The 17,507-nt window shown below is 32.4% G+C and overlaps 1 protein-coding gene across 2 annotated transcripts; it reads right to left on the bottom strand.

Annotated features, from left to right (window-relative positions):
• Nucleotides 1-1,294: 1,294 nt before the first annotated feature.
• On the bottom strand, nt 1,295-14,685 carry LOC131029253 (homeotic protein knotted-1). Of its 2 annotated transcripts, none has more exons than XM_057959662.2 (5): nt 12,806-14,685; nt 11,992-12,108; nt 11,571-11,706; nt 2,129-2,385; nt 1,295-1,893 (listed from the first exon to the last, which is right to left on the bottom strand). In XM_057959662.2, the coding sequence occupies exons 1-5, from the start codon at nt 13,376-13,378 to the stop codon at nt 1,708-1,710; spliced, it is 1,269 nt and encodes a 422-aa protein (XP_057815645.1). In that variant the 5' UTR covers nt 13,379-14,685; the 3' UTR covers nt 1,295-1,707. The 2 variants fall into 2 exon arrangements, with proteins under 2 accessions (XP_057815645.1, XP_057815647.1); XM_057959664.2 differs by having other exon boundaries at nt 2,129-2,364.
• Nucleotides 14,686-17,507: the final 2,822 nt, after the last annotated feature.

Below are 17,507 nucleotides of genomic sequence, written 5' to 3'. Positions count from 1 at the left end.
TTACAATACCCAGTATGCTCCATGACAAACATGAATGTTGATCTTGTGTCATACAATCAAAAGAATATCTGGCCCACTTCCACAAGGTCTGCATTGCATCACATCTCCAACAACCACCCTCAAGCCACAATTCTAGTGGATTTTCCCCAGCTGTAATTCTCATCCATTTTCTATATTTACTGTTAGTATTCTTTCCTTTTGCTGCTGTTTTATACAGGACAAATTCAGTTTCATGGCTATATTCAGTGAACTCGATGTTTAGTTAGATCTACGCATCTCTCTGTTAATAAAGTAGAACACATAACTAAACCATTTAACTCGTTTGTATATACATTTGGATCCTAATTTGGGATATCCATGTAGCTATGACGAGTAAACTGACAGCAAGAATCTATATTGAATGTTCAACGATGCTCAACAAGCATCTCGTCATACTCAGAAAATTCACAATATAGCTGAGATTTTCAACAAGGGTAACTATAGAAAAAAAATTTAAAAATGATCTTATCGAGAAATACGATTCAAGGAACAAACATTCCCATACCTCCTTCCCTGCCTGGAACGCATTGCATGCTTCTAATGATAAGAGCACCTTCAATTGTATTTCTAGTATTCCGACCACCTTAACTCCGTAAGGTGTATTCAAAGAACGTATTGTGGCCTACGCACACGTGGAACAAATAAATTATAGATCATGCAGACGAATTATTTAAATTACCCAACCAATGTACTGAATGGTGCAGGTTACAGTAGTATTGAAAACCTGGGATCATGAAAAATCCAACTACAGGGAGGAGTTTAAAGAGTTTATATATGGTAAAATCAATTTATTCAAAATTCTAATTAAAGTCGACATTATGTTTGACAATTGACAAAATAGATATCCGTTAGTCTTGAATTGTCAGTCAAAAATATATACAAATACAAATCGATTGGGCAAGTCGCTAGACCATTCAAACAAGGTTACAGGATTGAATCTTGTCCTCTAACCTTTATGAACTGCTGGCATACTGTTCATGTGTCAGGCTAGAACATTTCGATTATACAACAGCCTCTGTAACAGAGCACTGCTAAATGACTGTTTCAATGCTCATTGCCTTTGAATGATGATGACGATGTTAGAAACTGAGTATCAAACTTCAGTGTAATTTTTTGTATGTTGTAAAGTTTATCAGTTGATTACATTTGTTTCACCCACATGCCCAAAATACCAACACGTATCGTTGGATTTCACACACAAAAACATATTCAAATGGGTAAATAAAGCATGGATATATTACCAGTAGCCTTGTAATAGCATCAATGGATCATTGCCCATGTAAATTGTTGATAAACAGCAAATACAACGAGTTAATTTAGATCCTTGAACAGTTATATCTGGAATCTACAATACCATTAGCGTCCAGAAGACAATATAGTACATTTAAACACAATACAAATCATATTTATATCACGAGGATCATAATGTGGTTTAATAAATTATGAGTATCAAAAAAAACGAAAAGATTGAATCAACTTCTTTTGAAGCAATATTTGTTCACTGGCGGTAGCGAAGTTTGGTGCCTGTGCTCAAGGCTAGTGGGAACACATGCAATATGTATCCTACACTATAAAGTTAACTTATTAAGCATCCTTCACGAAAGTGTTACCCATATAATTTTTGCTGCTGTCTGATGAAAACAATGGAAGTCGAGCTACCAATCTAAATTAAAAGGCAGAACCCTCATTCATGTGATGTCTCTCCACGTAGAAGGATGGACCATAACTATCCATTACCACAAATTGTGTATCTTCAGAAGATTTCCAGTGGCGTTTCCTTTGGTTTATAAACCAATTATTTATTTGCTTCTGATCCAGCCCTGTAGATTCGGCCAAAGCTGCCTTTTCAGTCTCCTGCAGTAACAATAAAAATATGAATGCCATTTTCCTAGTAAACAGCTCAAATTGATATAAAAATTATTATTAACAATGTCTACAAATAATTACAAACAAATGATGATAGAACTGAAAATGAAGTCCAGTGTGTTTAAGGACTCTCAGAAAAGGCAGGATACAATGCTGCTGAAGCAAGTCGTGAGGCTGAATATCAAAACTTCTAAGTAAAATTTGTAGTGTAAGTATTGGTTACCGAAGGATAAGGCCACTTGTAGTGGAGACTCCACCAATCAAATAGTTTCTCGCGGGCTTCTTTAGGTAGCTTCCCTTTCTTCTTTTTCTTCATAAATTCTTGTTTCAGGCTGCTTAAATATCCACTATATTTACGAAGTAGACGATCCTTCAATTCTCTGTCCTGTGAAGTTTGATTCAGTTCCTGGTATTCCATTTCACCAGTGCTGCAATCTTCCTCTGAAGAACCACCTCCCTCTGTTTTATCATCACTTTCGGCTGTGAGAAAATGAAATTTAAATCAGACTACAGAGAACACCTTCCAGAACTTAGATCACCTCATCACATCAGTTTGTAGGAGTTATGTTTTCTTAATTAATAAGTTGTCATCCTCGTTCTTTTTAATAAATTGATCATTTCGAACCTTTTCATAAATGAAATGTGTCAGTTTTGTTCATTGCAAGCAGACCTTAAATTTGATGGTCTGTGGGGTGTGTTTGTTGGTTTTTTGTTTTGTTTGCTTAGTACAGTCTAGTTTCGTCTTTGGATTTTATGGTGTTTGGTTTTGAGTGTCTGTTGTGTTCTCTTCTTTTTTGGTAGCTAACAATGGTTTAGGGCTCCCACTCCTCATGAGGAGGAGTGACTCTGGGTTTCTTGACTTTAACAGCTATATAATGGCTGGGACCTTTGCCTATTTAATCTAATTAAAACTATTTTTTTATGAATGATTTCAAGTATTTTTAACTAAAAATTTCATACAGTTATCTAAAATCTCACATTTCACCTAATTATATGCCAAATAATACAATTCACATTATTCAAAACTATTATAATATAAAAAATATTAAAAAACTAAATTAATCCCACAAAAATATTTTCTTTCGTATCATTACATAAAATAAGATAGATCAATATCATATAAATGAAATTAAGAAATAATTTGTCCCATGATCTTCGGTGAAAAAAGAAAAAGAAAAAATTAAAATTAAACTTATGCCTGAATTATGATGCCAGCTTAAAAAACTCCACGTAGTTTCTTCAAAATGAAAGAGTTAAATGAAGCTTGTTCAAGATAATCTATAACTGTAAATTTAATCCATTCTAAGGCTATTATTATCCATGCGATTCCTAGCAGCTTGCCCATTATGTATACGCTCATTTGTCCGGCATTTTCTGCAGTTTCACGATGAATTGCTCTGACCTATTGAATCTCGATCATGATCAAGGATAATTCAGTTTTATTTAAATTAATTAAAGGAGCCTAACATTGGAAGATCAAATTACGTCAACTTTTCAGAAAGCATTAATTTTTTTTCATATAAAATTTTCAAATGTAGATATGCTAATTATTAATTTTATATTTTATTGAGAATTTCATTAAAATTTTGAAAATTGAAATTAAAATTATTATTGAAAATAAAATTTAATACAATATACTAAAGATTCAAGAGAAAATGTTTATTAGAATCTTTATTACATTACTTAAAACAGCATTATACAAAAGACTAAACAATTAAAAGTGAAAATCAAATTAAAATTCAAAAACACATCAATTATCAAAGAAATCTGTAATATGAGTGCCTCTATCAAGATGTATATTTAGTATCGCACATCTCCCAGATTTTGCAGCTTGACTACTGTGAAATCTTCCTTTTCTAACTTTAAAAAATGTCAAAGAAATCTGTAATATGAGTGCTTCTATCAAGATGTATATTTGGTATCGCACATCTCCCAGATTTTGCAGCTTGACTACTGTGAAATTTTCCTTTTCTAACTTTAAAAAATGCCTAGAATGAAGAAGATCATAGTTCTGATATTAGTAATAGTACCTATTTGTTTGTGCTCACTCAAGTGAGGACATCTAAATGTGCAAGCTTATCTGATGTGTAATGCCAAGCACTTCTAATCTTTATACCAAAAGATGGCTAAGTTGTCAGTCCCGGTTCGGATTCGGATTGTCGTTTGAAAATCGGATTTGCAAATTCGTTCAAATTTATTTTAGGATGGGTTCGGGTTCACTTTGGGTTCGTCTATACAAAAATATATAAAAATTAAAAAATCAAAAATATATACATATATACAGCAGCAAATTCAGGACCCTGGATGAATTTGGAGAAAATTTGTTGAGGACCAGAATTTGGACAGAACCAAACCAGAACCCAGCGATTTTCCAGAAGAATCTAGCAACTTAGCTTTATAGGTATCTAGGTAATGGAAACTTTAACTGCATGAATGGTTTTAAAGATAGCTCAAAAAGATAAATGTAGATGCATGATGATATTATTTTGGACTCAATAGCCTAAGTAGAGAAATTTGGGTATGCTAGATGTAGGATTTTTAAATTTTCTCTTGAATGCATTTGTTAATCTCTTTTTGACCCATTCTTCTATTGGATGTCTTCCATGAGAACTTCTATGGTAAATATACAAACAAAGAAGTCAACAATCTACATAAGAGAGCTCAATCTACATAACTAACATTTTTCCTTTATTAAAAGTGCTCCATAAAGGATAAGTATAATTAGAATACCTCAAAGTATCCTTTAGACTAACTATAAAATCTCCCAATCTATACAAATAAAAATAATTCTCTTAAGGAATATTTTGTTAGCTCTATTCCACACAATCCCACTCAATTCCATTGAGAAAACTTCCCTAAACTTCAAAGCCATTAAGAGAGGTTGTCCAAACAAAAGTGTCCAAAAGATCTAACTTGGGTACAAAGTATCACGAAACAAAAGCTAAAAGCAACCCTTTTCTAACTAATTCCAAGTAGAAAAGGCTTAAAAACCTTTGACCTCAACATCAATCTAGAAAGAAAGTCTAGGGTCTTTGAATGTGACCCCAGGATATGTGTAAGAAAAGATCAATGTGACCATCTGACCTCAAAATTTGAATGAATGAGATTGGCTCCTTCTATGAGAGAAAAACATGACAATTATTTGCTTAAGTTAACATACAACTTTTGTTGTCACATAAAGATGCAATTTATCTAAAAGAAATCTATAAAACATTTTTTCTTTCAGAAATAAAGACAATATTATTAGCAAACAACAATAATGGAAGAAGTATGTACCCTAGAATGAACCACAAATGCTAGGAAACTCTTCTAGAAAAAAAGTTTCCAACTCATCAATGGAGAAATCAAAATTTTGTGGGAGAGACTAGCAACCTTGCTTATGGTATTATAGGCAATCAAAAAAAAAAACTAAACTGTGTGGAAATGACTTTTGATTGTTTCATAATGTCTCAAAACTGCTTTAACAACAATGTCACTTAGACCAAAGCTATGAAGTTTTCAAAGACAAGATGTCTAGTAAGTATATTTTTCCAAAAAAAAATCAATGTAGCAACAATATGCAAATTCACCTTTATGATGATATTCCTCAATAATAGCTCACAAAGTGAAAATGTGTTCAATAGTTTAATGATCCCGTGTGAATACAACTTGACCATGAGTACAAAGCTTAGAATTACCCACAAAGGAAGAGATTTGAGCATATAAAAAAGTGGCATTAAACTTAAAAGGGTGTTGTAAAATCATGATATTCCTCTTGAAATTAGGGAGGTCACCAAACTTGTAGATAGGCCGAGTCAAAAGTGAATATCAAGATAGAGGGAATTCATAGATTGCTACATTAAATAAATTAATAATTGAGAAAAAGACTATAAAAGTTACATTGTTTAGAAAATCAAATTATAATTGATCAAAATCAATGTTCTATTAGTTTTCAATTTTTAAATGGCCTCTTTTACTTAATGATAAATAAATAAGTTACAAGTAGATTATGCCGAGGTATTGTGATTGCAGGCCCACTTATAATGTCACATAATCTAGAGGCATGCTAGAATTAAATACAAGGATCTATGATACAACAAATATTCTTATGAGGAAAGAGGGTATGCTAAAAGAGTTTAGGGTCATTGCATAAAGTGTATATAGGATGTCATGGTGATGGGTGAAAAGAAATTGTAGCATTTTATGTCATAAGTAGTGTGATAATTTTTATGAAGATTCTTAGCAAAAGTAAGGTCATGTTTACAAATGTCCTTGAATGTGCAATGAAATTTTTTATGCTCTTTATTGAACCATTTAGTCATAAGAAACTCACCATCTCTATGATTTATATCTCTAGAAGTAGAATATGAGAAGGTGTTTATGGAACCAATCCATAAAACATGCTAATGAATAAAAAGCAAAAGTGTCTTTAGGAGTTCAACATAGATAATGGCAACAGAAGAATCAAAATGAATAAAAATGTAAGTGTTCATAAAGAAAGAGAAAGTAGGCTTGAGGAAAATGATGTTTTAATTTTTAAGTTAAAACACAAGTATAAATATCTTCAACAAGAAAGATTCGACTTTATTAAAGATTTATCAAAATCTTATGTTTTTTGCTCCATAAAAATTTGCTCACACACATATCTATAATTATTAAATGATAAAAAAATTATATTTAATGATCTCCTATCCAAATTCTATAATGTACAATGAAGATATTATTTGGGGAAGAAATATAATAATGGTGTTCATTACATGTCCTATCAAAACTATCCAATGTGACTAGTGGCAACACCAAGAAATATGATTAGTACAATGAACCAATCTATGGTCAATATTAAAGGTATATTATTATGATAGTTTATTAAGAAGCTATCATCCATAATTAGTAGAAAAATTCTAATATACCAACATGAATCACATCTTCATATGTACCTACAATTTTGATTCATCTAATTTAAATATAATATAATTGCACTCTTATTCATATCCTAATTAATGGTTTGCTAAAAGATTATTAAGTATATTTATCAAAGAAGTTCTCATACACCCATGAGGACCACATTCCCAACTCTCACATTTTCAAGTGACTCTTGTATTATGAGTAGAAGATTAATAGGAAGTTAAAAATTAAAATATACTTTAATATCTCAAGGTTTAAAAGGTAAATGTAGTATATTTGTAAAACCCTAACATATATGCAACCCTAAAATTCAATTCAAAACAAGTCGTAAAAATATCTAGTTACTATACTCTTAAAAACAACCTTCATTTAACAAAGGGATTATTAAAATGCAATTACATATTATTTCAAACCTAATCCAACTATTTTAAATTAATGAAAAATAAACAAGAACACTAAATTACATGGTTTAGATTATAAATGGGTAGGAATATATTTTTTTTTATTTTCTCTATTTCTTATTTTGTTTTAGAAAACTACATGCAATAAGAAACTAATGTTTAATTAAGCATTCTACCTATATACTACATGAAGTCCTAGCCATTGTGGGTTAGATGGAGACTAATACATTAAGTCAAGAATTCTATGTAGGACCTCTTAGTACCATATAAAGCAATTATGATCAAAGATTGTTCAATCAAATATATCGGTCAAACTTAACTTACATGAAGTATTTATGAAAAGAATAGTAACAATTCAAATTATATTATTTTCTCTTTCAATTGTAAATCAAATTAGATATGTCAATATTAAAATTTGTATCATAAATTAACTATCTAAATAATAAATAAGTTATAGACATATTATTGGCTGACCATTTTCCTAAATCTACTTAAACATTACTAATTTACATTACCAATTTCCATGGTTAAATATTCAATAGTAATTTTAAATTTTATCAACACTAAAAAGTGGTAAAAAATTGTCTTATTGTTATTGATAAAAAAATACTTTTAACTATTGAACTAGATGATGTTTAAGAATATCCCATTTTCTTAATCCTTAATATACTAACAATTGTTATAACATATTAAATTCTTGTATGTTAAGGACTTAACAATATATTTAATGACTTAACATGTTAAGGACTTAATATTTAATGTTGTTAATTATAACTTATAAACATTTGATGTAAGACAAAAGATTTTAAGTTGCACTCTTTATATTTTCATATAATTAAGGAGAAATCTATGAATTGAGTTCATTTTAATGTGATAGTAGCTTAAAAATTAAACCCACATTATGGGTGAATAGTTTTCATAATTAAACGTATTGGTAAAATTCATTCATATTAGTGTATAGTCTATCTTATACTGATATAGCAAGTGTGCAATAATCTCAAGATGGTGTAATATGTGAGCCTAAATTTAGAAATTTTACTCAAACTTAATCAGAAATATTTATTTTTAAGCATAATATATTAAAGAATCTCATCCCAAATATCACAAAAGATACATACTATATAAATATAATAATGCTTGTAGAACCTTTCAAAAAGGTGAAAAATCTAAAAAAGAAGAAACTTGAATCTTGCTGCAAATAACTATCAAATAGAAAAGTTATGACACGAAATATCTATATAAAAACCACACACAAATATACAAACATATCTATAGTTGATAAAGACTATGACAACAGCAAACTTTTAAAAACCACAAAAGATCCAACAAACACCTTCATGACTTAACTACACACTTTTAAAAAAAAAAAAAAAAATTTAAAACTACCCATCAAAGAATAGCTACACCATCTAAGATAGACCTCCAATAATCTTCAGCCCTATTAGCCATGCTCTCCCCCAAAACCAACACTACCTCTACTATCACTAGAGAAGTCTAGAAGAAAGATAAACTCCAAACAATTCAGCCCTTCAAATGGCAATCTTGATAATATAATTAGCATAAGTAGGAATAGAATAGACACTCATGACTTCCAATCATCCATGACAATGAGACAAACATATGTTGAATAAACTACCTAAGATCCTAGAATAAGACCATCAAAATCCTTTGAGGGCTCCCTATTTAGGGTATTAAACTTTTCCATCATCACTTCAACTTTAGCCATCATGGGAATAAAAGAAACAAATGCAGGCACCTTTAGCTGGAGAAGAGATCCACAATAAAGCGTCTCATTAACTTATCACCTCTTCGAGCTTAGTATGCAATACGCCAGAATAATAGCCCACAACCAAATGAAACTAGAAACTTAGTACCTCCATCAATACCTAGAATTGCCTTAACAAGATTTAGAGCCTAGGCATTTAGAAGATTGTAGATCTTTTTAATCTGAAATTTCTTACATGCCCGCCTCTCTATGTCCCACTATTCAAAGGAAACCTTAATTACACTAAAGAAAGACAAATAAATGATTCACAATTAAACACCATAAGCCAACACACAATACCAGCAAATAAAACCCACTAAAAAGCCTCATCCACTAATGAATGTAAACCTGCCTACTCACTATAACATGCAGCTTGAGTTCACCTCACACACAATCATAAGCATTCCACACTTAGCCACCATAAATAGTCTTGAATGCACAAGATGCTTGTCGCTGCTAATTGTCAAAGTGGACACCGAAAAAGAAGAGAATGACTGTAAATTACAGGTGACCATTTCTATCATTCTCAATAACGTATTATTGAGACACTCCCACTCCATTGTATCAGTGCTTTCAATAGAAGTTATAATAGAGATTCCGCTCCCCTTATTTTCCAGAAAATCAGTAGCTTTGTATTTTCACAATAGCAATGCCTATACTTCACTGGGGCGAACTTTTTATTATCTAAGTTCTCATATATCAATTAGGACTAATCTCTTTGAACAAAGCCTTTACCATTATTGAGAGATCCCTTCAATATTAACTTTGCAATGAGCACTTTTTAGTTGTCTTTACTGCTGATTTTTGAATATAAGTTGTGAGATTTTATATCGTGAAAAACTCATTTATTATCTCGAAACAAATACTTATTTCCTATTGTATCAAGATTACTCCTAAATACACCATCAAAATTTAATTGAATACCTATCCAATATGTTTGAATTTCTATCTGTACACTCGTTAACATGAAGTAGGTACACCATCAAAATTTAATTGAATACCTATCCAATATGTTTGAATTTCTATCTGTACACTCGTTAACATGAAGTAGGTGTATATTGTCCATAAATTATTAATTATTTTTTAAGTAGGTGTATATTGTTCATAATTAATTAATTATTCTTATGAATCATTAAAACTGTAATATAAATAAAATCATAAATGACCTTTAACTTGTCAAACTTTTAGATGCCTTTTAATCGAAGATGAAGGCACCTAGTGAATGTTTTTAGTGCAACCAGTATGAGAGCAGGATCAATGGATGGGCATACCACCTTTACATTCACCCAAAATGTCTACATAATAGGATTAGATGCACCTAGCCTGGCCATGTAATATTCTACAGACAAATTATAAAGAGTTGAGTTGATATATCTCTTCATTCTCATTTCAGAGGGAAAGAATTACAGAAAGGATATATTAAAGATAAAATATAAGATGGTAATAATGTATAATGTGTACGCCTCATAAATATTTTTCAGAATTATGCAGGTTAGTAACATAATATGTTATTACATCCATACTGTAAACCTGCGTATAAGATACAGCCAACCAAAAAGAACAGTGTATACAAGGTTGGAAAATGAATATTTTTTAGTATTAACTCAAGCTGATTAATACATAGAAGATTGCTAACAAAAGACAACAGAGCTTAGCTTTCAGATTGAAAACAAAATAATGCATAAGGGGTTTAACTACCCAAAAACTAAGTCCTGCAGCAGGCCAAGATTATAAACATCTTAAGATGCAAACAGATGAGGACATTAATAGCAGAGCCATATGTTCTCAAGTCCCTCTTAAGTTTTAATTGCTTTAGAATTTCTTACCTTCATTATGGCAGTTTAACAATTTGGTTAATGGAGGAACTTATATCATCTAGAGTTCCTTTTGTTATTCAAATGGGAGCACGGATCTATGCTGATATCTCTTGACTGCAGACTCAGAAGTAACGATCGGAAAAGAAAAAGAGTAATTGTATGTGGATGAGATGTTCAATTCCTTTGACTTGTTTCGCTGTTTCCGTTCAATCAGGACAAGATTATAGCTCACTTAAACCATAGTAGCAGTGGCGTCCATGTTCATTTTATCACCTCCTATGGTTTCACACATGGTCGGGGATTTTCTAACGGATTAAGACAGCCTACGCTAGGGTGCGGTACTGTGGCGCGCTGATTGCGGAAATCTATTTGACGTTGAGAAACCCATGAAGGATTCCTTCCCGTACATTAAACCCAATACTTTTGTTTTATTCATTCGTAAATGCTTACTCCAGGCTGTTACGTTAATGGAAACGGCTTTTTTTGCTTTATAATATGATATCCTATACCCAAATCGATGAACATATTCATCGGTAGGTTCAGATGAATTGTACTCCAATAATAATTTAATCTTTATTTTTGTCTCATGACTCACCGACTACCTATAGTACCTATTGTCGGGCTCATATCTTAGGAACATGGTTTTGTAGATCATGGTCGGATATTCGCTGATTTACTCCTAAGATTCATGTCATAAACTAGAAAAATATGTTCAACAAAATGAAAATAATTGGGTTTACAGGGTCGTAAGAGTAAATAATCCGTGGATGGCTTATGAAATTACTGCAGAACTTTTACCTGAAGGGGAGATTCTTATCGTCTCTTTGGTGAGAGCACTAAGCTGAGTTTCAATCTTCTTAAAATATGCCATGGCTTCCTTGAAAGGCTTCGTCATCTCTTCATGATACTTATTTAGCACGTCGCAATAAGACTCCTGATAAATTTTAAAAGAAAAAACACAGCATCAGAATATTTCGGCTTTTCACACCAACTATACATTTTACTGCAACTAGAAACCCCAGAAGCAAAACCAGTCCTCCTAAGTCAAGACCTAGATTAAAAACTATATTGCTTCAGATGTGCCCGTTTAAGAACTAGATTTGTAGAAGAAAAGAAAATGCAAGCAATTTTGTGGGAAAATCCTTGTTAGGAATAGCCTAAGTTTCTAGAAGGAGCACGAATGAGGTATAATGAAGTAAAATATGTGCTTGAAAATCACCATGAACCTGTCGAGTTCTGGATCCATTCCAAAGCTCAGTTCCGTCCCGTTCCGTCGACTTTCATATTCCCCACCGGCTGCATCTAAACGAGCCACAACTTCAGGAGGAGCCCCAACCTGAACCCATTATTCCAAACAAGGAAGCTAAACTTTTAGAACTAGTAAAAACAATGGAAAATGTCTCCAGAGATTCAGAAGAATGAACGTGGTATTTGGAATAGTAAACCCTTAAATCATATGAATAAATAAGCACATTTGCAAAAGTGGCAATGAGATACATATACACTGCAGAAAAATTTACACATAAGAGGCTTTCTGACATTGCAGATGACTAATGCACTAGGTTTTCCATTTATGAGTAGTTTTGGAAAAATATATGAATTTGTTGTACATAGCTTCTGGTTTTGACAGTGTCTTTCATCATTTTTTATCAAATTCTATGATTTATCATCAGGATGAGAGAAAAATAGAAGGAGAAAATGAATTTAGTTCTTTTCTTTTCTTTTGAATTCATTATTTCAGATCAAACTCCATGATCCATCATCAAGAAGAGAGCAAGAGGAGTTCTTTTCTCTTGTTCTTAACTTATATCATGAAATTAGATGAAACTTCTAGAAAAAGAAGTTACACAATCGAATCCAGAAATAATGGATATATATATAATATGATCCAAAGCATTTATGAACATATTTTCTTGATGATATAAAACATGATTCAAAAGATCAGTCTTAAATAAAATTACCAGAAGCTCTTAATAGCAAAACACATTATACACACTATACACTGGTATTATCCGGTAGAAGCAAGGGTTTACCTTTTGACAGTTGATATAAGCGTCCAACAAGCAGCGATAATGTGGATGCCCTAATATTTTACCCTTCATTGCGTCCACCTCCTCCTCATCAGTAGCTGTAGCGACAGGAGGCCGACTATTACTACTGAAATGAGGGCTATCAGACTCTCGGGCTTGAGAGGCCAAGGAAGTGACCGACTGGCTGCCCAACTGGGTGGACGACGACTCTCCAAAACAATTTACAGCCAGTTCTCTGTGAAATTCAAACCGGCCAGGAAGGTTATGGCAGCCCCCCTCCATCTTAACCAGCGGCACAGAAGAAACCGTTTTGCCGGTCAACTGGTGTTCCATTACCGACTGTGAATGGCGTTGCAACATGGGCGGCGCAGACACAAGGCTTTGAGCGGCCTGGCCGTGAAATGCTACGTACGAGTTGTTCTGAACCGGCATTCTCCTCGTCATGATGCTCTCGCCGTCGCCGTGGGGACGGTGTGCCGTCATGATGGCCATCATGGAGCTCACACCCGCGTCTCCGTACTCACCCATGTTCACACCGTAAAGTGAAGAGGAGCTCTCTGCATTTGGGTGCTCCATAATACACACCACAATACCCGTAGATCTACTACTGCATCATCATCATCATCATCATTTCATATGGATTACTTACTACTGAACTCTGAGATCGACCTTAGGAAAGCAAACGAAGAGGCAAGACACAACCCACTTACGTGACGCATTCGTCCATCTCAAAACAGCAATATCCATATCCAAGCCATTTAGATTTCCCTAAGGTTGCTTTCGTTTTAGAAAAACGTGCCCATCACAGGAAATCCTTTTCTCTGGATCGAGACATTCGCAGATGCTGTTTCACCTCCCCTTTTCATACACCCTTAGTCTCCATTGCAATACAACACACAAGAATATCATGCTGCCCAAGCCAAGCCGCCGGCTTCAACAGTTGTGGTGACTCTCATCGTCATATAATTTTTGACTGCCACAATCTCATCTCCGTGCAGGCTGGAGCTACTCTACTCTCTTCTTTCATAGTCGATAGAAGCAAAGGACAAGGAAGTACAGTGCTGTCTCAGCGAACAAAGATACCGATCTCCACAACCTGACAGAATGTGTACTATGCAAAGCGTAAAGAATATTTTGCTGTTGAGGTTAATATTTCTGTGCGCTGTGGTTCTCTTCTGACTTCTCTGGGTATTCCTCCCTTCCTACTGTGATACCTAACTGGTGTTAGCCTAACAACATGTATAATCTACAAAATACTAAATGAAGAGACTGGACAAAAATCATCCCCAATGCACTGGTAACTTCTGATTCATCCGCGGCTTAAATTAAAAGAGAAACATATATTCTCCGCCGTACACCTGACGTGGTGAAACATCTGCCCTAGATCGTCTCCGCCAAATTCTCCCACTAGCAACCACCTCGAAATCTGCAAGAACTGTCACACTAATCCTCAATAGTAACTCCCTACTGATCGTCACGTGCAGAGAGCGGTACAGCTTGAGAAAACCGTGAAATCCAACTCCAACCTCAGTACGTAATCGCGCGCAGGGCGAACGGGCCCGCCAGAGGAAAAGATCGGTGGATCATGATAGTGATTGCCCAACCCGAAGGTGCTGCTTGGCTGGGCTGGGCTAGAATGACGGCTGACGGCGCACTCCAGAGTGTAGACTCCCAGGGTCAAGCTATTTGGCCGACCAATTGCCCTCCCGTAGGACACTTCTTACCCCATACTTCTAAGCTTTCCTACCACGATTTGTAAAGATCGAGGAGAACGAAGCTAGCCGGTAGCTCCTGACGGTCAAGTTTCTCATTTCCTTGTTGCTCCTCCCCGTGCAACCAGGCTCTTTCAATAATATCATCTAACTAGCTATTTTTAATGGTTTCCCACATATGGGATGGGTTATTGGCTTCCCGTTTTTCACTTCTAATTAAAAAGTTAATTTTATTTTTTGAGTCTACATATATAGGTGAAGAGCACCAATATATGTGACTCCTTATATTTTCAATATAGGGGAAGAGGACCGTGGCTATCCAGCAGATAAAACTGATTTTATACAAGGAGCATATATTTCGATGTATCTTTTTCTTCTTGTATAAAGTTAGTTTTATCTGGACAGCTACCGTTTATGCTTCAATAAACTGTTTAGTCTTTGCACACATACAAGGGGCATATATATTTAGTCCTTGCACACCCACTCCTCAATTACTAACTTTAAAAAAAACAAAAACAAATAACAAATAACTAAAAGTCCATTAATAAATTTTACATGTATCAATAGCTTCTCATTTTTTAGCATTTTGGGACCATAATTGACCCATTTGTGCACCTTTATTGGTAGCCATAGCGCACGACTATTGGAGCATTTGTGCATAAGTATTGGAACTTTTAAGTGCATGGTTATTGGGGCATCTTTAAGTAGATATCATGCGACACTTTCAAATGTGTATTTTTTTACCCTTGCGCTCATAGATCCCACAACGTGCATCGTTACTTCCCAAAGGCCAAAACAATAGCTATAAGCAGTTAAGACGCATGCGCAAACAACAAAAAAGAATTTGTGGGTGCACGAAGTTATGCTTCCCCTACATTAACCTAAAATTAGTGGGGTACATACTCTAGATTTTGAACTTGCCTTTTTTATCAAAAATATAAGTATTTTTAATTTGTAAGAATACATATAATTAAAATTAAAATTAAGTATAAGCAGTTCATTTTAATTCTAAATAAAATTTGTATTAACATTAAGTTTTAAAATTAATTAGATGTAAATGAAATATGTAATTTCAAAAAAAAAAATTGAGTAAATTTGCAAAATAAAATATATAATATATAATATAAGACAATTGCAATTCGAAGAGAAAACAATGTAAAAATAATATTTTACTTAAAAAAATCGTTTTCACTAGAAAATAGGTAGAGTAACTTTCATTATTGCACACAATTCAATCATTCTCAACAAAAATAAAATTAAAAAATAAAGTTAAAATGAAAAATAAAATATATTTAATATAAATAAAAATTAATAGAAAATAATTAATTATTGAAGATGTTGATTGAGTATAAAAATTTAATCATAATAAGTAGAGTAACTTTCATTACTATTTGCATAAAATTTAAGCATTCTTATTAAAAACTAATAAAATATTTATTGTAAATAATACCAATCAAAATAATAAAATGAAATAATTAATTATTATCTTAAAAGAAATAATAAAGTTTAAAATAAATATATAATTGTAAGAAAAAGAATTTTAATAAATTTATACAATAAAGTAATATATATAAAATATAAGAAAATCATAATTTTCAAAGAGGAAACATATGAAAAGTATGAAATATTTTATTAGGGAAAATTATTTTCTAATAACTTTCATTACTATTTCATTTTCAGCTTTAAACTGTGGATTAGAATAGCACATTCAATAAACTGGCACACTTAATAAAGAACTTCTATATAGTGATCACCATTCTTGTATGAAACGTGAAAGATAAACAACACACTTGCAATACTGAATGAGTGCTTCTATTGAGACATATATGTCATGCTATATGTTTCCTAAGTTTTAATGCCTTACGCTTCACATAATTATTGTCCCAAAGCGTATTTTTTAAATAGATTAGTATATATAGAACTATCATATACAAATTTATTAACCACTAAAAAATTTGGCTAAAATAACATCTCAAGCACTTAGAAGTTTGTTTTCTATTTTTTATACATAGAACTTATCTAAAAGATTATATCTCGACAACAAATAACATTACTAAACATGAATTTTTTAGAGTCCATGAAATAAAGTGGATTGTGTAAGAAAAGTTGTTTGTTTTATATTTCATTAAACATTTTCATGAAAAGTTGTTTGTTTTATATTTCATTAAACATTTTCATTACATTTTGTAATTCAAGGATGTAGAGTTTTTTTTTTAAAAAGAGATAATTGTACTTTTAATTCTATAAAAGTGTGAGATGTGACAATGGAGCCCAAAAACTTAATCATAAGATTTGAATTCAAGGTAAAATATAAGGGAACTAGATTATTCGAATTAAAATAATTTATAAATTAGATTTTTCAAGTACTATAAATGAGTAATATATGAGGGATTAATTGAAAAAAAATATTTAGGAGTTAGAAAGAGGGAGGAGACCTAGTTGAAAAGGTTAGAACAAAGGAGAAAAAAATCAAGAGTTTTATAAGAACCATAGTTGAAATAATAGGGATAAGAGAAAGGGTCGACGAGAATGGAAGTGAGTAAGGTAAGAATGTAAAAAGATTGAAAAGGTGATGAAAGAGGATAAGATAGGAATTAGAATCGAGTAATATTTTGTTTCTTATAATAAAACTTTCCCTTTCAATTCTTATATGTCATGTCCTATCCTCTTCAATTGCCTTTTTCTACAATCTTACCTTTCTTCCTTTTCCTTTCTCTCTTCTCGTACCTCTATTATTTTAATTTATGGTTCCCACTTTACTCTTTGTTCTTCTCCTTTATTCTAAACTTCATTAACCAAGTAGCATCGTTTTATCCAATCCCTATTATTTTTTGATTTGTTCACTCATTGTCTATTACTACTAACACCTACACTAATTATATGAGATGTTGTGTATTCACTAATATGAAATATGGATATGTGTTAATTGAAGTGCCCTTTTCTATTTAGAATAATGATATTTTTCCTATAAAATAGATTAATTTTATTGATTG

The sequence above is a fragment of the Cryptomeria japonica genome, chromosome 5, assembly GCF_030272615.1.
Source record: "Cryptomeria japonica chromosome 5, Sugi_1.0, whole genome shotgun sequence".
In the NCBI taxonomy this organism is placed as follows: domain Eukaryota; kingdom Viridiplantae; phylum Streptophyta; class Pinopsida; order Cupressales; family Cupressaceae; genus Cryptomeria; species Cryptomeria japonica.
Note: the sequence above shows the minus strand (reverse complement) of the source record. Positions and strands in the feature narration are given on the sequence as shown.